The following is a 27,949-nucleotide window of genomic DNA, read 5'->3' as shown; positions in this document are numbered from 1 at the left end:
CCCAACTGGTATTTCTATTACTCTATAACCTGTCATTTCTCTGATTTTTTTTTTTTAAAAAAAACCATGTCTCTTTCAAAAGAATTTTCTTCTTGTGATTGACTCTCCCACCATTCTTGAAAAGAGGTAGCTTGACTGGGGTGAAAGTGAGGGACTGAAATGTCACAATTAATTAGCAGTTCTCCTATTAGGCTACCAGAGAACCTAGGCTGAGCTGAAAATTCTCAAGGGAGCTAGAACACCACAGGCAACAGTCAATCAGTGTAGCAGCATGGAAGCAGGGAGCTCCAGTTTTACCCAATTTTTATAGACTGCTTCTGAGGACTAAAAGCCGATCTCCTAATGTCTCTCTATCAGAAGGTGGTTGCTTTTTTTAAAACTAGTTTCCAACTTCCGGGGAATGCAGTTCATTAAAGTAAGGATGTTTCCAGAAATGCAAACACAAAACATACTACAGCAAATTCTTAATGCATACCACAGCTTTCTCTAAATCTAAAAAGCATTGTGCTGTCAAAAAGGTAGAGTGAAATTTAAAATGAAAAACCGCTTTCCATTCTAGCTTCCCTAAAAGTAAGGGAGACCGGACACCTGGCTTCACCATGAAAAGTTAAGAGGCAAGGGGGAGAAAGGCAGTACCCCGGGAACAAGGCACGGCTGTACAGCGGGGCTAGCTAATCCTCATCGTGCCAATGGACAGAAGCAACACACAGACTAGCTATTGGTGATGCTGAGCAAAAATAGCTGCCTGCTCCTTGTCTTCACTCTCTCTCCAAATGCCCTCATTTGAACTTTTGCCCTCCAGTTCTACTCCAAAATGAGAAGGCCATGTGGTGGAAGCTCCTCTGGACTTAAAGGATGAGGCAACTCAGAGAGGGAATGCACACGATTCAGACCTCCAAAGGGTTTGCGTGTCTGACGGTATTTTGTCTAGCAACATCAGCCGGATGCGGATGGTGTTTCCTGTACATAAATTAGGGCATTTCTGAAAATTCTAGCACCTCTTGTAGTGATTGCACCAAGACAGGAACCTGGACCAAACCCATTAACACAGAAAGAAAGAAAGAAAGAATTTTCCTGAAATGAAGGATAAGTTGGAGCCAACAGCCCATGGTGCAGAGTGAGATTGCCAGAATAGGGGGTGATAGTCAAGGAGTGGTGATTTGCTCCCCCAGTTATACTGCACCCCCAGCCCCACAAGCACAAACAGCATGAGCTGGGATGGGAAGGGCTGTCATGTTATCCTATCTCTCTTCTTGAGAGCTTTTGATTTATCTAGGGGCTGATAATACTACTGAAAAAGAGGCTGAAAAGGCAGGATTGGAGAGCAAAAGGGACAAGAGTGGGGTCTGCTAAATCCAGCGGCTGGACGAGGATTCAGAGGCGGTGAGTAACGCATGGTGGCTGATTTGGGTTATCCCCTTCCACCACCTAGCTCATCACGGAGGAGGGGTCGGCAGCAGGGCGAAGAGACCCCTCCTCCGTGATGAGCTTGGTGGTGGAAGGGGATAACCCAAATCAGCCACCATGCGTTACTCACCGCCTCTGAATCCTCGTCCAGCTCGCACAGGAGCATCCTGGTGGTGAGGTGTGGGCACATCTCTAGTGCCCTCCCCCAAGTGGGCAAGGAGGAGTTTGGAGGGGAAGCGAAAGCTCAACACTTCCAGAAGCTGCTGGTCTTTGAGAGGCAGGAATGCTAAATCCAGCGGCAGACAACAGCTGCCTTGCCCTCACTTTTGAAGGGAGGGAGAAAAGGGAAGCCTGGGCGAGAGGCCTGTCAGTATGACAGCTTCGTAGCCTCCAGTGCCTTACAACTACAGAGTGGAGCTGGAAAGAGTCAAGAGCTGATGACGTGCCTCTGAGAGATGCAAATGGCTTATTCATTTATGTGTCATTTATTAGCAAAGGCGGTGTATGGCCCATTTGGGTAAAGCCTCACTATCGAAGAAACCAGCTTAGAAAATTGGGCTGTATGCCCTACAGTGGACGGGTTTTGGGGCACACTGGAACTTGGCTTGTTTTAACAACAAACTGGTCTGTTCACATAAAAACCATTATTTCATGTTAACCTCAAGTCTCTGCTGTTTCAAAGCAAACAATGGCAGCCCATTGTTTGCAGTTTTCTGAATCACACACTGTATTTAAACACGTGAGGTCACATCTGTATAACAAATTAAGGACTTGCGTTATTCATCAGGAAAACCAACACATCCTCCAGAGACCTAAGAATTGCAGCTCTCTCTCTCTCTCTCTCTCTCTGTGTCAATCTCTCTTTTGATAAAACAGCAGGATTCTAGATTTCATCATTGCATAGATGGGGAAAAGATATACAAATGTAAAGGCTGGGTTCATGAGACCAGTAGGTTCCGTAGCAACACTACCAGCAGCCAGGAGGCAAGAAGTTTCTTCTACTGTATACTGTCTTCTCATTCATACTGGCAGGGAACGGCCCTCCAAAGCCCCATTGCCTAAATTTATTTATTACTTTTTTATACGCCCAATAGCTGAAGCTCTCTGGGTAACCTTCTTCAACCTAGTGTCTTCCAGATGTGTTGTACTACAATTCCCATCATCAATAGCCATGCTGGCTGGGAATGATGGGCATTGTATCCGATTTGGAAAGGACACTAGGGTTAGGGAAGGCTAAATCTCATCCTCTGAACATTCACTCCATTTCTCCAATACCTGGCATTTTTATTTCCAAAATTCTGCAATTAAATCAAAGGACACAAACATTTGTGAACCAAATGGAAAATCTGAAAACTTATTCCAATAAATTTGCTAATTTATTCCAAGTACTGAGTGCTTGAATTCATTTATTTTCTAAAGTTTGACACTAAACTTGAAGTGCAGAAATTTTGTCAGTCCCCGTAGTCATGCCCGCAAGGAGAGCATTGAACCATAGCAACAAACCATTTCTAGTAGTTAATTGCCCACTCAAGACCTCCCCACTCCCCCCAAATGCACTGTATTATACTAACTGTGACTCCCCAGGGCCTCAAGACAGGAGCCTTTCCCAACCCTACCTAGGGAAGTCAGGGATTGAACCTCAGGTGTTTTGCTTGCAAAGCATGTATCACCGCTGCCACCCCACCCCCCACCCCACATGCAAATTATACCTCTCTGCAATTCTATTGTTCCACATTTTATTGTTCCACAGCATCCAGGAATTACATGTGCCTGTCCCACCCTCACATCCCTCCCCAGCTCCATTCACCAATTCTGATGAATTAGTTCTGGTTTTCTTGGAATAGCGGATGGAAAGCAGCAGCCTCTACCACTTCACCCCCAAGCTCCAGGTTTGAGCATCAAAGTCTGGATGGACCTTGCTGTGGATTAAAGGGAGCTCTGGGTGACAAGTCTCCTGAGGATACTGGGTGTTCGGACAATACAACAGTTTCACTTCCAGATCAAATGCCAGAATTGATATATAATGTCCCTCTTAGTCTAATCAACACCACCAGAAATGAGTGGGGGTAAGGAAAGGAAACTGTGATAGGCGTATGAGATGGAAAGTTCAGTTGAAGTTTGAAGGTGAGTGGCACATAAACAAGACCACACCATTTTATTCCTGTTGCAATAAATCTGGAATTACCATGATTCTCTGGTGCTCTGCTCACAACTGTTAACCTGGATTCACAAACCAAATTCACACCATAAAAAAGACATTCCAGTGGAGAAACTGCCCTTTTAGCCCCCCCCCCCCACTATGCATCCATTAAAGGTGCTAGAAGCACATTAAGTATTAACTGGTCCACATTATTCCTGGGTTATCAGGCATTACAGGAAAACTAGTGAATAGGATTTGGTAAAGGAGGGAGATAAGGAGAGGATGAAGCCCCTAAAATGCTGGAAATCATGAAAATAGCACCTTGTACAGGGGTCTCCCACCTTTTTGGATCAGTGGGCAAATTTTGGATTTAAGCAAGCGTCATGGTATCGTAACAATATAGCTTGCTAAAACCTCTGTAGTCAGCACCACTTTATACCTTTGTTAAATTTAAAATCTATTGATGTTAATTGCTATTATGGCTTTTCTATTATTAATTTTGAAAGAAATCAGTTCTCAGTTTTTTTGTTGCTCTTATTTAAAGATCTACTATTGGATGTAAATGAACGATGTAAAGACTTGTGGGCAGGGACTGTAAAGAAATACTTTTGTAAGCCGCCGTGAGAGCCTTTTTTGGCTGAATGGCGGCATAAAAAAGCTTAAATAAATAAATAAATAAATAATAAGACTTTGATTTGTTTGCAATGAATTCCTACAGTCAAACTCTAGCAATACTGTAGTAGATGACTGTTCCAAGCTGTTGTGTTTCGTTTGGATTCTGGATATGAAACTTCTGATGTATAATTTATGAATGCCAAAATGTATATATTAAAATTAATAATAATAAAGAAAAATGCCAGTCCCCCCCCTCAAAAAAATAGCTACCATGGGAGACATTCACAAAATGGCTGCCATGGTGGACATGGCCAATCACAAAACAACCATTTTACAAAACAGCAAACTGATGATGGGAAAAATCAAGTAACTTGCCCAAGAACCTGAATACATGGCAGAGGTGTCTGAGCCCCCAAACACCAGTCTACTACTTTGAACACATAGTTCTTGCTCTCATTCAGGATCACCCCCAAACTTTCGCTCTCTCACACACAAGCACACATAGAAACTCCTTCCTCATTTTCTCTCCTCCTTTGGTCACCCCTCCCCAGGCCTCCCTAACACTTTCAATTGCTTTCTGCAGCCCTCCCCATCCCAATCAAGTCACCCCTCCCCCTCCCCAGCCTCCCCACTTCCTCATCTCACTCCCATCAGGTTGGTCCCAGTCTCGTGTTTCTCCTTAAGCCTCCCCCCTTACCAGGAACAGCAATAGTTGCTGCCTTTCCCCCAAGCCTGCCTGCCTTTCCCCCAAGCCTCCACCCACCCACCAACTTTACACTATAAGAATATCTCTGGGTATACGTGGGACCCATAGGAATTCAGGGAAATAGAGATGGCAGGTGGTGGTAAGCAAATGCTTCACTTTGAAACATTCCCAACTATCCATCTTTAAAAATAAAAAATAGAAAATCGCACATTATCAGTAAAGAACTTTGTGGGCCCTGGGGGTGGGGGTGGGGTGGAGGGGGTCCATGGGCACATTGGTGCCTGTAGGCACCATATTTCCTATTCCCACATTACAGAACAGAGCAGCAAGCAGTTTTCATACGCAAGCAGGGTGGCAGCTCATTACAGAAATCTGGAAATTTCAATTTAAAAACAAGTTTTCCTTTCACCCTGAAAACTCGAATGTTTACACTTATTAATTACAAATCTCAGTATTTTTAAGCATTGATACACATCTAGCTCCCAAATGGAACTGTTTTCAGGATTTTAAAGTCCCAAAGAAATCACACACATTCTTCAATCTTATTCTAAAACAATCAAAGGTTCATATCCTTGCCCCTCAAATAGGTACAGTTGGAAGAAATGCTCTAATATTACAAATATATGGGACAGACCAGCAACTAGTACACATAAGAAAAAAGTTCAGAGTGATACATTTGAATTGTATGGGGAGATTTTCGGAAGGGCTGGAATGTCTGCAGGCGACTGGGGCAGGAGGTGGGTTTACTGGGCAAAAGGATGAGGTGGGATGGCAAGGCAGGGGAGGGAATGAGTTGGGGTGGGAATGCCAGGTTAACAGGTTTTCTAGTTAACAGGTGGCATGGAAGACCTAATGAGGGCAGAGAATAGTCTATTCTGAGCCCCAAAGCCCAAATGTGGGTTGGGGGCCAGAGTGGGGTGGGTGGGCAGGAGCAAATGTTCCCAAGCCTGGGAAACTGAGGGGTGCAAGTGCTCACCAAAACGGGCCTGGAGTCTTTGCCGCCGGGCGTCTCCATGCTGCCTGGGCCTGGTATTATGTGGACAGAGGTGGCTCTGCCCGATGGCTGGTGGCTCGGGTTACAAACATACTGCTACATTTGCAAACTGCTGGAGTATATTTAGCCTGGGGACTGGACATCCCAGCAATGGGGGTGGGGTGCGGGGTGCAAGGCTATGCCAGGAGTCATTCTGGTTGACTCCCATGTAGGAGTTAATGCTCTGGCTTAGCAGGGTGGGTGAGTTAGAAAGGAGGAAAGAGCAGCCCCATGTGGAGGGCCAGGCATTTTAACAGGAGTTTCCAAGAAAGGGTTATTAGGGGTTAGAACTGATATAACAATCCGTTATGCAGCTTAATCTGGTTTAAGCCCAGTTATGTATGTGGAACAGTTTCTCAATACACCTGACTTCCCCTTCCTGACTGGCAGGGGGCCATTTTAAAAGAACCCAATTTCCATAATATTTGAAGACACCCCCTCCCCCCCATGTACATTACATTTATCCAGAGCTTATTTGCTAAGCTCAGGTTCATCTAGGACCGCTACTTCAAATTCTGCACAGATATAATTGTGCAAGCCAATGAACTGCGTGCTGATCATTCCTATTGTGAATGAGGTCATTTAGTCTGCATGCTTTGTTCTGAGCCCAATATTCAAGGAGGATGTGCATGCACTGGGGAAGGGCGAGGAATGGTGTGCTAAAAGGTAGATAACATGACTGGGTGAAAGAAGGACAGTTGGGGTTTACGGGCAAGGCAGAATGGCAGTGGATCACCAGGGATAGAAATCTAGCGCCTGGGTTTGACCCAACATTTCTTATTGCCCTAGCGCTGGGGTGGGCAAAACCTAGGTACATCTGGATATACTGGTAAATCTCTGGGTGATTTGCAGTAGGATTGGCAAAGATTTCTGACTCTCAATTGTTTGATAATAGCAGCAGCATCAACACACACACGCACACATCGCCCTAAATTATGCTACTGAAATGAAGAAACATTGTGGTGACCAGGATTAGATTTTTGTGTGGATGGACTACGGGGTCTATTCAATTCTGAAATTCAAAATAAATTCTTTTGCACTAGGTTTCAGTTGGTGGATCTCAAGGTTCCAGTTAAGAGCCTCTCTCTCTTCCAAGGCTCTGATATAGCTGAGGCAGGAGTCCCTGGGATTTGGCACTCCAGGTGGCTTCCTAATTTGCCTCTATAGTTGTAAAATAAAGAAAGTCTATGCTCTAAACACTGGAGCCATAAATTTGCCTTGATCCAGCATATACACTCTGCATGAAGAATTGGGCTTCTGCACTTTCATCTGCTGTACCAGATGTGGAATAGACGTGTTGCTATGGAATCCACAATGCATGTGTGTGTGTGTGTGTGTGTGTGTGTGTGTGTGTGTATGTGTATGGGGCAGGGGTAGTGGTGATTCCATTAAGCATGCATGGCCCAGTTAGGATTTCCATATGTCAGCCTAAATACAACTACATTTTCCTCAACCTTCTGCCACTTCTGCAGAAGTCTAGCTGGCAGTGACAACCTGCAGAGTTTCAGACACACTTCAGCGACTCTGAGGCCTAGAAACTTGTTTGAAAGACAGAAAAGAAACCTGAGAAAATCAGTTTTTTAAACATCTGCCAAAAACGAGGCTTTACTTGAAATTCTACTGACGCAAACCCAGTGAAGGTAAATTGCCTAGAAAACAGCTTTTCTCTGCCATGGAAAAGCACTTGTTTATTTTTCCCTGATTCAAGGTTGATCCTCCCTGGGCAACCTTATATTTCTCCATTGATTCAATGCCCTGCTGAGGGTTTGCTTGAATACTGATGAGTATGAGCAAACCTTCTTTGGCCACATCTTCTATACCTCTTCTTCCCTGTCATAGACACTCCTAATATCAAGGTAATCCTCTGAATCTAATATCTGAAAAACTGCTTCTTTGGCTCTTCTCCTGCGAATGTTAATTTTTATAGTAAGTTGATCACCGTCAGATTTATATAGAAATTACATTTACATTCCAATATTCCAACAAGTAGCATATAGCCTCATAGCATCCTCTATGGGAGCTTATTTTGAAAAGCAGCTTAAATTAACAAGTCACACACACACACACACACACACACACACACACACACACACACACACACACACCGGGCTGTGGCTTGCCAATTTGAGATTCGGTGTCTCTTGGCTCTGGCATGAGAGTTCATAGACTGACCTCTGCTGGGCAAGGATAAGAAGCTCAGTCCCAGAAAGAAGATGGGAGGAGGTTAGGTGAAGAGACTGGATGCCTAGAGATGCTGAGGGCGCTTCCAGACAAGGCTTTAATGGTGCCACTGGACAGCCTTAGATGTTTACTGGGAGTCTTCTACTCATGAGCCTCCCACATTCCCTTACTTCTTCTTTTGTCTTTTGTCTTAATGCAGAAAATCCATTAAAGAGTCAAAGATAGAAGACTGCTGGCGCTAGGAGAAGCCCCCCACCCCACCCCGCATCTGGAAATAGTCTCAGATCCTATCTGGGGTTTATAATACCCTTCTGAAACAATCTGAACTTCCCCTTGCATAGATCACCCTTTTAGACTGCCTCCTTGCTAAGGTTCAAAAATAACTTTTCGCCTGACTTGTGCCTACATCCTCACCCTAGATCCTGTGCCAGGGCTTACAACCACAATGGGCTTCTACTGTGGATAAAGGGAGCAACAGCACTCTGGCCCTTTAAATACATTCTGATGCTCTGCTGGAGGCCTGCTCAAGGAATCTCCTCCATAGCAACTGCCTCCTACGTCATCACTATGGCAACGCAAGTCCAGGTCACTGATCCCTTCCCTTCAGCTCTCTTTCCATTCCTTAATTCTTTTCAAACACACATTTGAAACAGGACAAGCATGTGTGTGACAGAGAATCACAAGGTCTGAGATGGAGGTACATATTATAAAGGGTACATGCTATATTGCCCCTCCCCCCCCACACAACTGGGTTTTGCTATTTTATTGTTTTACTTTGTGCAGCACCATGTACACTGATGGTGCTATATAAATAAATAAATAAATAAATAAATAAATAATAACTTAGTTATAATCAAACTGAAGCAACAGGACTTTCTGAGATTGCTTCCTTCTATATTTACCACCCAGTGTGCTTTTAATCAAATGAAATGTGGCTACTGTCCCTTAGTTCCATCCTTTCCCCGAAGTCACTCTCTCACCAATCTCTGTTCCTCTCTGTTCTGCCAGTCTTTATTCAAAAGGTTGCAAATTCTTTGAAAAAATTATGAAATGCAAAATATGCAAATTTTCTTATGTACTTTATTTTACTACTACGATTTGTTACAGAATTTATGTGGAATTAGAATTTTGAACATATGCATGTACATGCATGGTGGTGCAGAATAAAAAGGTGGTGCAGGGGCCAAAGATCTGAACCAGTCCTTTAAAAAAAAGGTGCCTGGTAATCTTAAGTCATTGAAAAGCCAAGGTAAGAACTCCTAGGACAGTAATGCAGTACAACCCGGGTATACATAAGGGCTGCCAGACAGCAGCCATAAAGAAAAATGAGACAAAGATTGTGTAAGAAGCACAGCCTAGTGATTCCAGAAGGTGAAGGGATAGGATTACACCTACATGCATATCTCACCTCAAATACCTATTTCTTTTAATGCAGAAAACCATGGATTCTGTTCTGAAAATGACCCACAGGGTGGTTTCCATTACAGACAAAGATGTGTCTCCCACTTGGTTTACATCTTGCTTACAAAAGATACTTTGCAAGGAGTTGGTTGCTTCACTTCTTTAACACTCTGTCCCAGACACTCAACCAGATGGATAATTGCTATGGCAACCTCATTGCTTCTTGATGTGATGCGTGAAGAGGATTCTGATGGGTTTTAATTTGCTAAGGAAAGAAACTGACAGAGTGGCTGAAATGAGGGGACATTAAAACCCAAACAGGGCTCTTGGCTCCTCTGGCCCAGTTGTCAAATTTGAAGATCGAGAAACCAACTGGGAAAACATTGCATACCCATCAGTAATAGTTGGAAGGAAACAGAATCTTAGGACTTCCAGATGAGTTTACACCCTGCTAATATGACTGTTATCTAAACATGATTAGCAATAAAATGCAACATTGCTAACAGTGTTACGTGTTAAAGCCTCAACAGCCAAGCTAGCAACCACGATGAAGGATGAAAGGAAACAGCTTGTCTTTGACCAATAGTCCCCTGTGACTCTTCTGAAAACAATCCTGGGGGGGGGGGGGGGAAGGGGGTTAATGAACCTTCAAATATCAATGCTATCCCCCTCTCTATACTGCTTGTTCTCCAACGCAGTATTACGGACATCTCTCTTGGCATCCGCCAGGTTGCCTGCCTCTAATTTTTGTTTTATTTTATTTTTAAAAAATCTTCACTGGGTGGCTGACATGTTGCAAAGCGACAGGCTGCCCCCTAGCGCGATCTTCAAAACATCGGTTTTGTGTTTGGGAGCTCAGACCCTACCTATGCATTTTACTTAGTTTCTTGGGCAAGTTACTTTTCTTTTAGTCTCACTAGTTTGCCTTCTGAGAAATGAGTGTTTGTTAACAGCCATACCCACCATTTTATGAATGGGCAAGCCCCCACCACAGCAGCCATTTTGTGAGAGTGCCTGGGATCCTCTCTCAAAAGTCCAGATGTACCCAGCGGCCTGAAAAGGTTGAGGATCTCTGCTATGCTGCATTGATTTTCAGGATGAAAGGCCAATGGTCTCTTTTTTAAATCATCTATATTCAAATAGCTCTCTTTGCTGCCTTTTTTTTAAAAAAGTATTTAGATCCTTCATATGCTGCAGCTCCTACACATTTACTCAGAAGTAAGCCCCACTGAGTTCAGAGAAGCTTACTCCCAGGTAATTGGGTACAGGATTGCAGCCTGCATATTGAACAACCACCTGCCTGAGTAGCCAGCTGCTGCTTTGTTCTCAGTGTCCTTTACAAAAGGAGCCCTGGTGGTTGCGCTGAAAATATGCTCTCTGGACCATTTTGTTCTTCACTGTAGTTCTTCCCATGCAGTTGGTTATTGCACAAGGGAAATGGTGTAGGTTTGCAATCAGAAAATGGAAATACAAGTGGGCGGCAAGAACGGGGTGCATGTACCGTGCCAAGAGAGAGAAAGACGAAATCCCAGTTCTGCAAGAATAAATGGTACTTCAAACCATGTAAATTTACCTCCAAAATATTTCTGCATTAAATTAGCATTTTCACAGGGTATTTTAGAAATAGGTGAGGAATGGAAAGGCAAAGAAGTCAGGGATGGCAAAGAAGTCAGGGATGGCAAAGAAGTCAGGGATGGCAAAGAAGTCAGGGATGGCAGGTGCCTAGAGAATTGGAGCTCAGGGCTTCTAAGACACGAGGAGGGACTAGGACAGTCTTCTTGGAAAGGAGCCCCCTCCACCTTCTCCCCTCAGGAGGCTTCTGCCAAACTCCCCATTGGGCTCCTGCTCCTTGAGCTGTAGGTGAAGAAAATAGCAAAGCTTGCTGTCCGCTGGAGGAGGGATGATCTCAAATTCTGAAAAATCACAGTTGGAAACATTGAAATTAAGGGGCATAATTCCTTCAAATGCTAATAAGCAGTTAATAACATGTGACAGACGTTAATTTCCTCAGTTATAACCTTCACAGCTCTCCCCTCCCCTCCCCACTTTGAGCCTTCTGCTTGCTCTTACCTGCCTGACGAAACTGTTTGAGGTCGTGTCAGAGGAGGTGCTGCCATCAGAGCGTTTGAAACGGTTCTTCCTTTTGCTGTATTTCCCCTAGGAGATTAAAGAGGAGGCAACAATCAGAGGCAGTGAAAATGTGGTAAGAATGTAAGCAAACAGACTTGTAGGTGACAAACATGCATTGAGGTGACACTCAATGCTACACTAAAGTTGCACTGTAATGCAAGAGTGTGGGAACCTGTGGCTCTCCAGATGTTGTTGGGCTACAACCTCCATCTCCTTGATGCTAGTTGGGGTTGAACATCTGGAGAGCTACAGGTTCCACACTCCTGCTCTAGCCTAACAGGTCTGCATTGCTGTTCTTGACAGGCTCCACCAGCACCTAAGCCAGGGCTGGGCAGAAGGTAGATTTCCAGACAGTTTGGAATTCTACTCCCAGGAGCTAATGGTCAGAAATGTTCAGAGTTGAAGTCCAAAACATTGCGAGCTCTACTTTCTGTCCACTATTGACCTAGGCTGAGCAAAACAGTATCTTGACTTTGCTAAAGAAGGTGGGAATGCTGAAGAACAACAACTATTTAACAGGATTATGATAAAAGCTTATTAGGTGCTGTATAGAATTGTTATTTGTTGCTGCTGCTCAGAGAGTTTTCATCTAAGGAAAGTGGGCAGGGTGGAAAAAAATGAGCACCCCCCCAGATGTGTTGGACTGCAGCTCCCATCACTCCCAACTGCTAGCTGGGGATTATGGAGTTGTAGTCCAATACAGCTGAAGGATGCCAGGTTGGGTAGGGTGACCATATGAAAAAGAGGACAGGGCTCCTGTATCTTTAACAGTTGAATTGTAAAGGAAATTTCAGCAGGTGTCGTTTGTATATATGGAGAACCTGGTGAAATTTCCTCTTCATCACAACAGTTAAAGCTGCAGGAGCCCTGCCCTCTGTTAAATCTGGTCACTCTAGTATAGCTCCTACAGTTTAACTGTTGTGATGAAGAGGAAATTTCATCAGGTTCCCCATATATACAAACGACACCTGCTGAAATTTCCTTTTCAATACAACTGTTAAAGATACAGGAGCCCTGTCCTCCTTTTCATATGGTCACCCTAAGGTTGGGGAAGGCTGATATAGAGAATAGGGTCAAACAAAAACAAAGGGAGGATGTGGGTGTGAGAGATAATTGATAAATCTACACATAATGAAACACTCCAACATGGAATTAAATGGTGATCAAGTTGTAACCTGCAACAATGCAGATTCAGACGTCTCTCCATCCTCACATGAGGACACCTGGTCATCAGGTACTGCGATCAGAGATGAAGGTCACCTGTGTGCACCAGAGGGGGTGCTTCCAGTTGGAGGACTCCTAGCACCACCCAATCCAATCCTTGTGCTGCAAGGATTTGGGAAGGAGAGACAGTCAAACATGCACATACACACCCCTTCTCCTACACTGAAGTAATAAGAAGTGCAGCCCTTCGTGGTGCTGTCATGCAATCATCTGACATATGCAGCAGATACCAATTGGCTGCTTGGGGACTTCAATGAGTGCACCAACCCACAGCTTGACAAGCCAATTATCAGAGCAGAGGGAGATGGTGGTGGAAGGATATCCAACCACTAATTACCTTGCAAAACATATTACGAACCATAATGGGAAACTGTACCTCACAGAAGGCCCTGGATCAAAACAATTCACAATTGCTCCAAAGCCACATAAGAGAAAGATACAGGAAGCAGGACAAGCACAACATGACCACCCTTATTGCCAGGAATAACTAACAGTCCCTGATTGTGCACTCATGTTTGCTAATGCTGATTAGAATCACCACTCTAAAGCTCCCCTCCCACAATTGCATATAAACTGGTTCATTAGGATGTGTTAATGAGTAGCTTTGCCCCTAAACCTGCTACAGGTGCTGTAGAGGTATAAAAGAATGTCAGAATATCAATTTCTATTTAATAGAAGGGGAAACTGAGGCATGGCTCTGTAAATGTGCTTCCAGACTAGACCTTTATGGTGCAATTGCCCTGCCTCATGGACAGAATCTTACAGGGGATCCAGATGTCCTCATCTGCCACTCTCAGGTTTTCCTACCGCTTCTTCTGTCTTTTGTCTTACTACAAAAAATCTGTTAAGGAGTGCTAGCAGTCTTCTGACTAATAGCGCTCTGACTGGGAAGCGGCCCAAAACTCATGGCCTGTATACACAATGCACACAAGAAGCCTGCAGCTGAGATGCAATGCTACGGATGTCAGCAGCTGGCTTTGTAAGGGACAGATCACTATTGTTTCCTTATCAGTTAAGGAAGAAGTGGTAGGGAAACATGGGAACGTTATAACTGGGAGCTCTAACATCAGTTAGAGCCCCCACAAAATTCTGTAAATGAGTCAAGGTGATTGCGTGAGTAAAGCCACATCTGGAAGAACCCTTACCTGCTAGAAATCTTAGACAAGGGATGAGACCGCAATTCAAGATTACAACAAAAGTAGGAGCCATAGCTGCTTTGCTATGACAGCTGTGGTGTCAGCTATGTCAGCTTTGCTCTGAAGAGCCATAGCTACTTTGCACATGTCAGCTGTGGTGTAGTTAGCGCAATTTGGGTATCATCCCCATGTGGTATATCAATGCAGCATCCATATCAGCTACACTGTGAGAAGATTGGTGGGAGATTCAGGACAAATAAAAGGAAGTAATTCTTCACAGAGCTCATAGTTAAATTATGGAGCTCACTACCACAAGATGTAGTGATGGCCACCAATTTGGATGGCTTTAAAGGGGGGTTGGATAAATTCCTGGAGCTGAAGGCTATCAACGGCTACTAGCCCTGATGGTTCTGTGCTATCTCCAGTATTCAAGGCAGTAAGCCTGTGTGCACCAGTTGCTGGGGAACATGGGTGGGAGGGTGCTGTTGTACCATGTCCTGCCTTGTTGGTTCCTGGCTGATGGCTGGTTGGCCACTGTGTGAACAGAGTGCTGGACTAGATGGACCCTTGGTCTGATCCAGCATCAGGGCACTTCTTATATTCTTAAGATTGTCCTTGAAAAATCCAGACTTAGAACTCATGAGAATATTCGTTTAGGAGAGAACCTGTCAGACAATTACAACCCCCTGCATGAAACAGAATTCCTACTTATAGCAATCTTTGTCACGACACAAAACAAAACTGTTCAGGTCCTTGATTAAGAACACAGAATGAATTAGGCTTTCAAAAAATGCTTCCCTGTATCTGCTTCTTGAGAGGAGGAGTGGGGACATTCTTCTATCAAGGGCTGCAACCTACCACCCCCCTTCATAGCAATGCAAATAAATTCCTATCACAAATACACATTGGCTACATTTGCATGTAATGCTAAGACATGATTTATGTTAACCATGGATTATTGTTTGAATTGTCTTTCAAATTAGTAAACAAACTGTGATGTCCCTATTTCTGGTTTGTTTCTCTCCTGACCATTTTGCCAACCTTCAGAGCAGGTTCATTTTCAGCCTGCTTTTTCTGGGCACCTGTTTCAGGGTAGACAGCAGTGAAACAAGCCAGGGAGAAGCCACAGTTCTTGATTCAGACATTACAACAACCATGGTTTAGATAAGTCAGACTTTGTAAGCCAACAACAAGCCATTGACTTCTATTTGTTGTTTGTTTCTGGTTAACAAACCATGGTGTGCTTGCAAGAATGGGTTCACAACACAACAAGAAACAGATTTCTACAAACCACACAATGGTTTAGTATTGACTTAGTTTGCATGATTAAAGTAGCCTGCTGTGGCTTATTTAAGCACTGGGGGCTGCAATTCATGTGGCATTTGAATATTTCCCACACAGACATGGTTTGTGCCATGCGAACCCAGGCAGTGGGGGTTGTGCGAAGGTTAAACCACACTTGCATATCCCTAGAGCAGGCCATGGGTTATGTGAGGATTGTATAACCCTCGCACAACCGCAGCTGCTCAGGACTGCACAACATGACAAGCCATGGCTAGGCAGTGAATATTCCAAATCTGCCCCTGGAACACACTGCAGACCACCATGGCTTAAATATCATGCAAACTGGCCTATTTTGTGTAAACCAGATCACACTCTTACAAACAACTATGAATAGACTACACAGAGACCAACTAATGTGCCACCACTGTTGTGTGTGCGCATGTGTATATGTAGGTATACACATACATACACGCACACACAAAAACATATATATTGACATATATGCATGCACACAGACTGACCAGATTTGGATGACATACTGCAGTTGCAGGACCAGCCATGGTGCCCATGTGTACAAGATTTCCTATCCAACCCAGCTTGGGGGTTGTCATGTCGTGTGAACCCAGTGAGCATGGGTTACGTGAGCGTTACACAACCCTCGCATAACCACAAATGCTCTGCAGCCTTACCATGAGTTAAATAATTGACAGTGGGCTGTCGCGTCATGTATCACACTAGTCGAGATCACTTATTTATTAATAATATGAATTTATTTACACATTTAGATACCGCTCCATATCTACAATAAATTCCGGAGTGGTGCACATAGGAATAAAACAATAAAAAGAAAGAAGTTTAAAAACAGCAAATTAAAATTGTTCAGTAAAAAGTGGCTGATCAACCAAGGAAGGCTTCCAGGAAAAGAGCTGTTTTCAGGAGGTGCCAGAAGCAGCACAGTGTTGGCACCTGCCTGACCTCCAGGGGCAGGGAGTTCCACTGAGAAGGGCCAACACCCTGAAGGCTCTTCTCCTGGTGGACTCCAATCCGGCCATAGGTCCATGTGGAACCACCAGGTGCAGGCCCTCGGATGACCTCAATGATCGGGCAGGTTGGTAAAGGGGAAGGCGCTCTCTCAGGTATGCTGGTCCCAAGTTGTTTAGGGCTTTGTACTCTAGTACCAAAACCTTAAACTTGGCCCGGCAGCCAATAGGCAGCCAGTGCAGTTCCCTTAGCAAAGGAGTTATATGCTGAAAAGGGGCAGCTCCCGACAACAACCAAGCTGCTGAGTTATGCACTAGCTCCAGCTTCCAGAGCACTTATGCTAATGTTTGAGTCTCCACTGATATTAGGGCCTAAGAGGATGCAATAAAACAAACAAAATAAAAGCCTCATACCAGAACTTACCAAAGTTTCAAATTCACCATTTTGCACATACTGGAAATGCGGCAATATCTCAGACTCTATATTGAACTGTACTTGCAACAATGAAGCATCTAACATGGATTGGCTGAGCTGGTATTGTGGCTTGAAATTGCTCGTTTTGGCTGGGATTAAAGCCTCACGCAGAAGATGGCTGAGACTGGACAAAGGAGTTAGGGAAGCCCAGAGTCATGGAGCTCAGAGTCATGGAGGTTGAAGGAAGAGTGCAGAACACATTGTGGACTGAGAAAGAGGAGCCTGAAAAAAGACTACCTGGACAGTGAGACATGAACTGAAGCAAGAATGTGCTAATCTCCAGAGAAAGGACTCAAAAGGGACTTCATAGTGCTTATAAACAGGAAGAGCTGTGCATTATGGAGTGGAAGAGAGAGGAGAATGAGAGAGGCTGGTCAAGAGAGATGGTTGCTAAAAGGAGTACCGCAAATTAGACGCCTTGAAAAACAGAGACTGGGGAAACAATTGAGTTGAAGGGGGGAAATGAAATAGATCTGAGGCAACAGACCCAGAGGCAGGAAGAGTTAAGCACAGTGGGCAGGGAAGAAGCGGGCAGGCAAGGGAAGCAGGCAAGCTGACATAGAGTTGGTATGACTAGAGTGTACATCCGAACAGGGGAATTCGACCAGCTCTAGCTTCTACTGTCAATGCAGTATTGGGAGCTGGACAACCTGAAGACTGCAACAAAAACTGGGTAGGGTGAGCGGGAATGAATTTCACATATTTATCTAAACTAATCAGCCAGTTATTTGGCCAAAGGTTTTTAGTTTGACTCTAGCTTTTAAATATTTTCAACTGTCACTTTTAGGATGAAACCTTGAGAGATAATTTTCCAAACCTAAAATTTTAAGACTTGCAGATGAATGTTAAAGCAATAACATTCAGTGTCAAGTCTGTATATATTAACGATGGTATTTCCATAAAACCTCTGAACCCAACAACATTCTTCATTAGGAACAAGGGAGGAGGGAATCCACTAGGAGAATGTAAATTTAATTTTTTGCAAGAAAATTTGAATTTGTAGAATTTACTCAAGTATGTCCCCACCCCATTTATTACATCTCTATGTAATTAAGTGTACTCATGTGCTTCTACTTAAAGCTGATAGAAATGTATACATAACAATGCATCCCATGATCCTTCAGCATTGTACTTGTGTGTACATATACATATAGGGATGTGAAGGCCTGGAAAGAACTGGGACACACAATTAAAACAACAACATTTTCCCTTTTTTGAAAAACAGATGTGGGGTTTTTCGGGTTTTCAGAATTCAACAGAAAATTTCGTTGCAATGCAGCCATCTTTCTCCCTGCATACAAAGCACAGATGCCATGCCCACAGGTGAAGTTAACTCCATGCTTCCCTGAGATTGCAAATGTATCCCTGTTGCTTGCACACTACAGATGCCCTTCCCTCTTTGCTTCTTTTCATGTTCAGTAATCTGTTCCTTATGCACATATGTCCAAGACACTTACAGGTGATCACCTGCAGCCAGGCACGTCACTTGTAGGCTTGCCAAGTCATGACCTAGCAACACACTGAACTTTTCAGAAGAACTGGAGAAACACTTTATTCTTTAAGATGCACTGTGTCGAGGAGCCTGTGCCTAGATGAGAACTGTCTATTTGTTTAATACAGCTGTTTCTGTGCCATTCGCGACATATAATGACACAGACTTCACTACACTACATAGCCACTGAGAGAGGCTATGAAGGGAATTGCCAAAAAGAGGTTCCTGCCTCTTCTAACCTAAAGTGTCGTCTCCTCCTGGGTGAGGGCAGGACTGCACCGACCTGGTGTTTTCTTCATCCCACCTACCAGAGCTGTTGTAGTCCAGGCGTAAAGAGCATGAGCTGTAAACTGACAAATCCCCACTTCAAATCTCAGTTCAGCCATGAAATCAATGAGTAGCCTTAGGGAAGAGTAGCCTTGGATCCTCCAAGCCGTAATGTTGGGTGTGGTGGTGGTAATAAATCTGGCTTATCATGCAGGGTTGTTGTAGGGATTGTGGAGATAATGTCGTTTTGAGCATTTAGGGAAAGCCCTGCCTGGATCAATATTAAATGTTGTTAGTGTAATACAGATTATGGGATACTTTCCTAGGTGTTAGGCAGAAAAGATGATGGGTGGAGTTGCTAGTGCAGTTTTCACTGAAACTCAAGAAGATCATTATGAATTCAGCGAAGGAAAAGGAGTGGAGAGGTATGTGTAGAACTCAGAGGAAGAGGGGAAGAAGGCGGGCTTCCCCCACCCCCAAGTGTGTAACTATAAGCCAGGCTCCTGCAGTATATCCCCAGAGCCATGCTTCCTTTTCTGCTAATTTCACTCTCCCCTCCCCCCTTACTGGTTACAATCTCTCTCTCTCTCTCTCTCTCTCTCCCTCTCTCTCTCATTACAAGCATCACCAGGTTCCGTTTTAGGGGTGGAGAAGTAGATGAAATGGCTTTATTCTTTCACCTGCTTCTAAAAATCACACCCCCTTCCATGTCCTACAGATGACTGTATTTTTGCTGTGGGACAGTCCCTTACAGAAGTCCCCAGAAAAATCCAGACCCTTCTATGCTGGGCATGTTGAGAGACAGGGAGAGGGAGAGGGGGGGAGTGGATGGGTGGGTGGGCTTGGAATGAACCAGACACTTCCCAAGCATTTCTCAGGGAGAGAGAGAGAGGGACAGCTGCCTGAGGAGTAGCCAGTTGCTACCAGCCCCCCCTACCCCGCAGGCATGGTTCTCGTAGTTCTAAGGCCAGGCAGGGCAAGGCAAGGAGGCAGAGCTGAAGTTGGTATTTTTAGGCTTCCTCCCCCTTGTTCTAATTAAGGCACGTGCGTCATTCATCACTGCAGCAAGTGGTTGGGATCCACCACCTGGGGGGCCATGAAGAACAGTGACAAAGGAAATGCCTGAAGGAAAGGGTGGACATGCTCTCGTGATATTCCACCACACACACACACACACTTTAGCAATGCTCTTTGTGGGTTTAGGATGAAGTACGGGATGGCTGGAGCTTAAAGGCAATAGACTTGGGCAGCACAGAGCTAGACTGGACCAGTCTAGGCTGTGCAAACCAAGATCACATATTCCACTGTCACACCAATAGGAAAAAACACGAAATGTGAATCTAACATAGTTTCTTTCAAGATTCCAAAGACTCCCACCAAAAGAGGGCAAAGGAATCAGTTACCACACTTTTATCTAACACCTAACCTGGTATCTGTCTCCTCTGAGATTAATGTTTAAATTGGTATTTTTCACACTCTTCTAATAAAAGTCTGATGACCTGATATTTCCCCCATCCCTCAGATCCAATCAACAAGCCCAGACATTTCCTACCTAGCTTGGTATGTTCTGCCACTGAGACCCACCTCCTCAATACCCCAAAGCAGAGAGAGTCTGAATACCTTGTATCTCCTACCATCTCTCTTTCACCTGTGGCCCCACTGGAACTGTTGTCTCCAACTGTCAAAATTTGCTCATTAGATTCAACAACATTTAGTATCTTTCACCAACATTTAGTATCTTCTAGAATAATCTAGACCAGGATCCCCCTTCTAACTCATTCCTGCATACCCTTGGGATTTATCATTCTAGCTTGTCTAACAGTGTAACAAACAAACAAACAAAACCCTACTCTAAGTCCCACAAGGCCTTAGCAACCTCCATCAGATTGAGTCTCACTATCCCTGGTATCTAGCCAGGGCTAATCCTCTACATACTAGAACAGGACTGGACAGCAGGTAAATAGTGGACCATGAGGGAACCAGTACGAATTTTCCACTGGACCACCTAGTGCCTACTACTTGTTGGGATTCTTGAAAGAATGTTGTACAAGGTGGATTTTAGTTTGATCCATCAAGACATTTCCTATGTTCTTAAGCCAGAGTGCATGCAAAAGACGGAAACCAGGACAAGCAAGGGAAGCAGCAAGGTGGCCATCTTGAACTTTGACATGATGGAACACAGAAGTTTGAATCAGAGAGTGCAGTACATGCTTCCACACAAACAGGCCTCTAATTTTTGTTTATATTGTTGCAAACTGCTTTGGGGGGCATTATGACTAAATACAGTAAATAAACATAAAAACAAACACTAAGGACCACTCGACACAGTCCCATTGTGCCTTCTGTAAAGAGGTGCTGAATATGCTCTCTTGCTTTGTAAATTCAACACACACCAGTGGACAGTGGGGATTTAGTTAAAACAAAAGCGATGAGACCATACAGGCTCACCCTCTAGCACTTTCCAAACAAGTATTCTGCCCCATATAGAAGTGCCACAGATTCTTCCGTCCTTTCTGTCACTCCATGACCTTCTGACACTTTTTAATACATTCATGCATGTTCTATTGGCTGTGGTACCTGGAAAAGCTGAGGTGGAGGAGAAGCCCTGGGTGATTTTCTGTATTTAGTCAGAACAAATTTCCTCAAGAGATAGATGTACCCAACTATTATTGGAGCTCCCCTTCCATGATTTGGAGGAGCCACCAAAACACCTTGCTCCTGATTTCCAGAGGAGAGGAATCTAAGCCATGGGAGACAATTCTAGAATTTGGTGACACAGAACAAGACACAGAACTTCCCTCACCTCCAAAGATGCTTTAGCCACTAGTCCCTTTACTGAGCCAGGAATTGAGCTGAAGTGTTATGATGCCCAAATGTACCTGATGCAACCACTTCTAGACCGGCAGGAGTTATACAGCCAATCCGTTTGCATATGTGGACAGATAGATGGATGGATGGATGTGCACTGGTTTCATCCCATATGCATGCATGGAAAAGCACAGCAGCAATCACATGGGGAGAAACAGAACCGAATTAATTTTTACTAATTGGGCCCTCCTGAAAGTAGAAACCACAAGGGAGCCAGACAGCTTTAACGATTCCAAGAGGGTCCATCCCTCAAACATCAGTGTGGCTGGTAGGTCAGGCCCCTCTGAAAGGCACTCGTACCACCTCTCCCTTCTTCCAAGTCCATGAACGCCACATCGCCCTTCAGTTCCACGCATCCAGCCATCCCGGGCTGTTCAAGATCAACGGCAAAAGGGAGGATCCGAGGAAACAGAAAAACTACCCCACCCCCTCTCCCCGGCTCGACAGCATCACAGCCTCAGCTACGTGCTGAAGGAAAACAGAGGAAACCACTCCGCAAGGAAGCGACGATGCCTATGCCTCCGGTTGCGAGCATCCATTTGGGCCGCCGCCGCCGCCCCCGTTCCGATCTTCTCTCCGCCTCTCCTTGCTTCCGCGTCCAAAGTTCCCCACCCGCAGTCCAAGAAGTCCTCCAGCCAGTGCATTGGGAGGAGACGAGCCAATCTGCCACTCACCTGCAGGCCGGGGTTGTCTAAGACTTCCATCTGGATGTCTTGGCTGGAGCTGTAAGGTGTGCGTGACATGCCGCCGTCCTGCACCATGGAGATGTCCGTGCCGTCGGCTGTGCTCACGCCGGACTCATGGTAAGCGCAGCGAGGATGGCTGGGCGCGCCTTCCGCCTGCCAGGAAAGCCAGCCAGCCAGCCGCCCTCCTCCTCCTCCTCCTCCTCCTCCTCCCTAAGCCCGTAGCCTCGCCATGGCTCCTCCTGCCCGCTCCTGGGAGACCCGACGAGCAAGCAGGCGCCCGACGCGCGCGCCGCCGCCGCCGCCGCCGCCGTGATGGATGAGGCGAGCGTTCCAATCACAGGGCATCGCCTCCGAGCGGCTTCCCGGCAACTGGCGAGGGCTGGCTGCTGCCTCCGGCTCCCCTGGGAAGGGGGACGAGGTGGGTGTGGCTTGAGGCATAGGAGGGCCGAGCAGATGGCGGCGAGGGGCGGCCGCAGGGAGGGCGGGAGGAGGAGGAAGATGGAGGCTCAAGCCAGCCTCCACACGGAGACCCTAGCGGGATCCACCTGCTGCTGACACAGGCAGGGAGACAGGACGGAAGGGAACGTGCAGAGATCCGTGCCGCTTCCCTCCCAGCCGTATTTCTCCCTCCGCTCCGTTTTCGCTGGCCCATCCACCCCTGAACACAGACACCCTCCATTTAACAGATGGATGGATGCACGCTACCATTTTGCTTCCAACCAGATCTTTTCTCTCTCCCCTTTCTCAGGTCATGCAAAAGGAGCCAAAGACTCAGAAACATTTAGCAGGGATTATTTCTTCCTTATACCTTGAATTTTCAGAGAGTGGCAAAGGGGTGGATTTCTTTGGCTGTTTAAACGTGGCGGTGGTTAGGGAAAGAACGCTCAGCTGTGCAATTGCTTCTGTGGAACAGGGGTACATGGATTAAGTGGAGCAAAGGAGTGTTGCCCTGAGTATGTGGTGTAAAGGCCTTCGCCACACTTCATACCATCAATTTTTAGCGTTGCTCTTTGCACACAAGGAACATAATGGGGGCTCAATTTTTGTGTGAACTTTGTTTCACGTTAATTTCTACAGGGAGGTCCAGTCTAATTTATTTACCACGTCCATCCATGTCTATAGGCGCTCCTCACTTTCCTGCAGCCTTCCCCAACCTGGTGCCCTCCAGATGTGTTGGGGCTACAGCTTTCAGAATCCCCCAGTCAGCACAGCTGGAAGACATCTGGAGGGCACCAGGTTAGAGACCAAAGTGGCTGGGAGAGGAGATGGGGAAAGCCAAGCCCTTACGTTTTAAAGTTCCCTTTCCTTTCTTGGAAGTGCTCCCTAACCACATTCTCTCCCCCCTCCTTTTTTTCTATATAGGTCTGCAGATTTGCCATTCTCCCACTCCAAGGTAGAAACACCTGGCTTTAAGAATGGCTGTTCTAACACCCTCTTAGAAATCTGATCCAATTTTGCCTTAGCTTTCCTCAGTTTCACATTAGCGGAGATGTACCAAGCACAGTTAATTGGCAATTAGGCTGCAACCCTAAACATATTTACTAGGTAGAAAGAAAGCTCCACTAAATGCAGCAGGGCTTATTTCTGAGTAAGTGCCAGTGGTGTAATGGAGCCAGGGCCTGCAGGGATGCAGCACTGACCCTTTTTTATTATTATTAGCAGGAAAGCAGACATCTTCTGCCACAGCTCATTCTTTGTTCCCTTTGAGCTTAGTGACGGTCCTCACAGTAGAGGGGCATGGGGACAAAATAGATCGAGTCACTCTTAAGATGAAACAGGTTTTCTAGATCCATTTGAATCGGGGTTTAGGGTTGGGTTTGGTCCCCCTGTGAAATTACCTTTGCTGGAATGCACAGGGCTGGCGCTACCATTTAGGCGAACAAGGCAGCCGCCTGGGGCGCAGACCTCAGAGGGGCGCAGCGGTACTGACCTTACCTCGTTCAATACAGCATGCGCTGTATGGACCAATCCCCAGGTAAATGCAGGGAGTGGATTCCTCACTGCTGCGTCAGCGGGGCTCGTGGAATCCTGGCTGATGCGGCGAGAAAACGAGGCAAAGGCCTGAAGAGGAAAGTGTCCTTGCCTCTAGGCGAGGTGCCTCCTGTGTTACGTGCCAGGCCGAACGTGGGGACTTCCCCACCACATACACACACGCCTCCCATTGCTGAATGTCCTGACCCCTCCCATGCTCTCTACGTGCACACATCCCATGGCGCTCCAAGGTCCCGAGTGCACACCGACCGGGCTATTTGGAGCACAAGGTAAGAGCGCCGCTGCAGCTACTGTGGTTGTGGGCGTGCTCGTGTGCTGCGAACACGTGTACAGTTTGAGGTGAGCGCGCACATGTGCCATCTGCCAACATGTCCTCTCACTGTGCTAATGGCAGCTCGTCTTCCTCTTTTCCCCTTTCAGTAGGGGTTCCGCAAGGCTCGGTGCTTGGCCCGTTGCTGTTTTCATTATACATGTTGCCCTTGGGTAAGCTTATTCAATCTCATGGCCTCCAATATCATCTGTATGCCGATGATACACAATTATATCTTTCATCTCCGGAACTTTCTCCTGATGTTCACGATTGTATCTCGGCATGTCTCTCAGATATCTCAGCCTGGCTGCTTCATCGTCGTCTGAAACTAAATAAGGCAAAGACTGAATTACTTGTTTTTCCGCCTAAACCTCCTCATCTTTCATTCTCTCTCACTGTCAATGATGTTACGCTTACTCCGGTCAAGGAAGCTCGCAGTCTTGGCTTCATATTTGACTCATCGCTCTCCTTTATTCCTCATATTGAGGCAGTAGCTAAATCCTGTCGTTTTTTCCTGTATAATATTGCCAGGATTCGACCATCTCTGTCTGTCTCTTCTGCCAAGACGCTTGTTCATGCACTGGTTATTTCCCGGTTGGACTACTGCAACCTTCTTCTCTCTGGCCTTCCTTCTTCTCACATCAGTCCATTGGTTTCTGTTCACCACTCTGCCGCTAAGATCATCTTCCTGGCTCGCCGCTCTGACCATGTTACTCCACTTCTGAAATCTCTTCATTGGCTTCCAATTCACTTCAGAATCCAATGTAAACTTCTCCTGTCGACCTTCAAAGCTTTTCATGGTCTAGCTCCTTCCTATCTCTCCTCTCTCATCTCACACTATTGCCCCGCTCGTGCTCTTCGCTCCTCTGATGTCATGTATCTCGCCTGCCCTAGGGTCTCTACTTCCCTTGCTCGGCTTTGTCCATTTTCCTCTGCTGCCCCTTACGCCTGGAACGCTCTTCCGGAACATCTGAGATCCACAAGTTCAATCACAGCTTTTAAAGCTCAGCTAAAAACTTTTTTTTTTCCTAAAGCTTTTAAAACTTGCTGCTGCCTGGACTTTATACTGTTAGTTTTACCCTACCCTGTGCCTGTTTACCCTACCCAGTGCTTGTTTGCATTCTCTTCCCCTCCTTATTGCTTTACTATGATTTTATTAGATTGTAAGCCTATGCGGCAGGGTCTTGCGATTTTCTGTTTTACTCTGTACAGCACCATGTACATTGATGGTGCTAAATAAATAAATAAATAAATAAATAATAATATCCAAAAAAACTAGGAAAAAAGACTTCTTAGGACGCAATCCTAATGTATGTATACAAAGAAAAAAGCCCTACAACTGGCTGCCTGGGGAATGCTTGGGAGTTGTAGGACTTCTTTTTCTCCTGTCTAAACATTAGTTGGAATCCGCCCTTAGGATCCCACCCCCATTCTGTGTACCACTTGTTGGTACATACAGAGGTTGTAATCCTGCACACAGCCTGCTTAACCACTGCCACCACCACCACCACCCCATTTTATTGCCTGCCAGCAGATACTTCAGCCATACCTTCACGTTTGCTGACATGCTGTGACTTTTAGCAGTTTCAAGTTTTGTGTTTTTTATTTTTTCTACAAAACATCTGTTCTTAAAAATCAAAGTTGTTTATTTATTTATTTATTTATAAAGCCGAAGCTTTCTGGGCAGTTTACAAAAGTTAAAAACAGTGAACATTAAAAAGTATACAAAATTTTAAACCATCAAAAACATAAAAAACAACAGCATAAAAACAATGATATCCATTTAAAAACAACAGTTCTGGGGGCCGTTAAAAAAACAAACTTAGCATTGTTAAATGCCTGGGAGAAGAGAAAAGTTTTGACCTGGCGCTGAAAAGATAACAACGTTGGCACCAGGCGAGCCTCATCGGGGAGATCATTCCACAGTTGGGGGGCCACCACTGAAAAGGCCCTCTCCCTTGTTGCCATCCTCCAAGCTTCACTCGAAGTAGGCATTCGGAGGAGGACCTTAGATGTTGAGCGCAGTATACGGGTAGGTTCATGTTGGGAGAGGCGTTCCATCAGGTATTGTGGTCCCAAGCCATGTAGGGCTTTATAGGTTAAAACCAGCACCTTGAATTGTGGTGGTGGTGGTGGTGGGTGGAATGCAATTAGCTCGCCTTGCCTGGGGCACAAAATAGTCAGGGAAACTGTAACCCTGTTGATTCTTCTGGACCTCTCAGCAGCTTTTGATACCATTGATTATAATATCCTTCTGGAGAGGCTGTTTGACTTGGATGTGGGTGGTACAGCTTTGCAACGCTTCTGCTCACACTTGGATCACCATTTCCAGAAGGTGGATGTAGAAAATCTGTTTCATCTAAGAGTGACTGGATCTGATTGGCTAGTTTGTCAGGTAATGGGCTATTTCAGTGTCACTGGAGAGAGTGACCCCTAGTGACTCTGACTGGGATTATTTTCTCACTGCTCTTAGTGGCAAGAAAAAGTGGTCCTGAATCCTTGACGTAGCTCCTTTGGCTGGCAGTGAAAGAGGGTGAATTAGGGTTGAACTAATTCAAATGAACTTCCTTTAATAAATGTTTATCTCCTGGTTATATCTGAAGCTTCAATCATTCCTATGGAAAATGTGTACTGCCTGCAGCAGTTTCCACTCTGTAATGGTCTGCAGCAGGTTTTCAGAGAAGAAGTTTGGATTTTTTGCTGCAGCTGCTTCTAGAATTTCATTTCTCTCATTGGTTCCTCCATCAGCAACCAGGCTCTCCCAAGTGACCAAGAAGAGGCTGCAATGGGAAACAGGAAGGATGAAAGAGCAAAAGAAGTTGAAGAGGGAACTTCAGGTCAGATGGAAATCCACAGCTGTTGTGTGATGGAAACCGGGGTGTATGTGTGTCTATATGCTTCTTTACCCTAATGTAAATATGCAGATTTGCATTTCAGGACACATGACGCAGTGGTCCATTCGTCACAGTGCTGGGTTTTTAATGCAATAATGCACATATTCGTAATTGTGATTTACCACGACTTTTGGATCAACATCCAAGTTTGCATTGCAATAGAGTTATGTGTCCTTGGAGGAGTTAAATCACATTTGGACATGTGGGTGTAAGTTTGAGGGCAGGACAAAGTGATTGGCTGATTTCCCGCCTTCCCACCTATCGCGTCCTCTGGCTGCCTTGTTCCTTCCCATCGTTTTCATGTTGAATTAAGATGGAGCTTTTAAAATGAAAACAAAGAGGGGAAAACAGGCAGCGAGGGAGAGGAGACGTGTTCAGTCTCCCTCTCGCATCCTCCTGTGCTGCCTTGTTCCTTTCCGCCCTCAGTTTTCCTCTTCTATAAATCTGCGGAGCCCCACAGATAAATTATAGCTTGGCTAGTCTATAATCCATAGCCTTGTATGTGTGCATATGTGCATTAATAACTGCACTACAAAAAAAAATTCAGGAGATAAATTGCTGTTGATGCTGCAGTGTGACGCACTTTGCATAGATTCGAATCTACAAAAAATTGGGTTTATATTCAATGAGGAGCAATCCCGTAGTCATGTAGACAGGGGCTGGGGGTCTTGAAAGAGTTGCAAATACACACTTAACCCACATGGGAAGTGTATTGTTCTGTGCTGATC

General features: G+C 45.2%; 1 protein-coding gene across 4 annotated transcripts in view; it reads right to left on the bottom strand.

The window, feature by feature from the left end:
* The window catches only part of CACNB1 (calcium voltage-gated channel auxiliary subunit beta 1), a 53,547-nt gene extending 31,392 nt beyond the window's left edge, over positions 1-22,155 (bottom strand). For 3 of the 4 annotated variants that reach the window (XM_063137983.1, XM_063137984.1, XM_063137985.1), the window contains exon 1: positions 5,845-5,938. In XM_063137983.1, the coding sequence (XP_062994053.1) occupies positions 5,845-5,883 (39 nt within the window). In that variant the 5' untranslated portion in view covers positions 5,884-5,938. Of the gene's footprint in view, positions 1-5,844; positions 5,939-11,553; positions 11,641-22,013 lie in introns of those variants that run through there. The other variant, XM_063137986.1, reaches the window with a different exon arrangement.
* Between the last annotated feature and the right edge of the window lie 5,794 nt (positions 22,156-27,949).

This window comes from Elgaria multicarinata, chromosome 11 (assembly GCF_023053635.1).
Source record: "Elgaria multicarinata webbii isolate HBS135686 ecotype San Diego chromosome 11, rElgMul1.1.pri, whole genome shotgun sequence".
NCBI lineage: Eukaryota > Metazoa > Chordata > Lepidosauria > Squamata > Anguidae > Elgaria > Elgaria multicarinata.
This window is presented reverse-complemented; position numbering and strand designations above follow the sequence as displayed.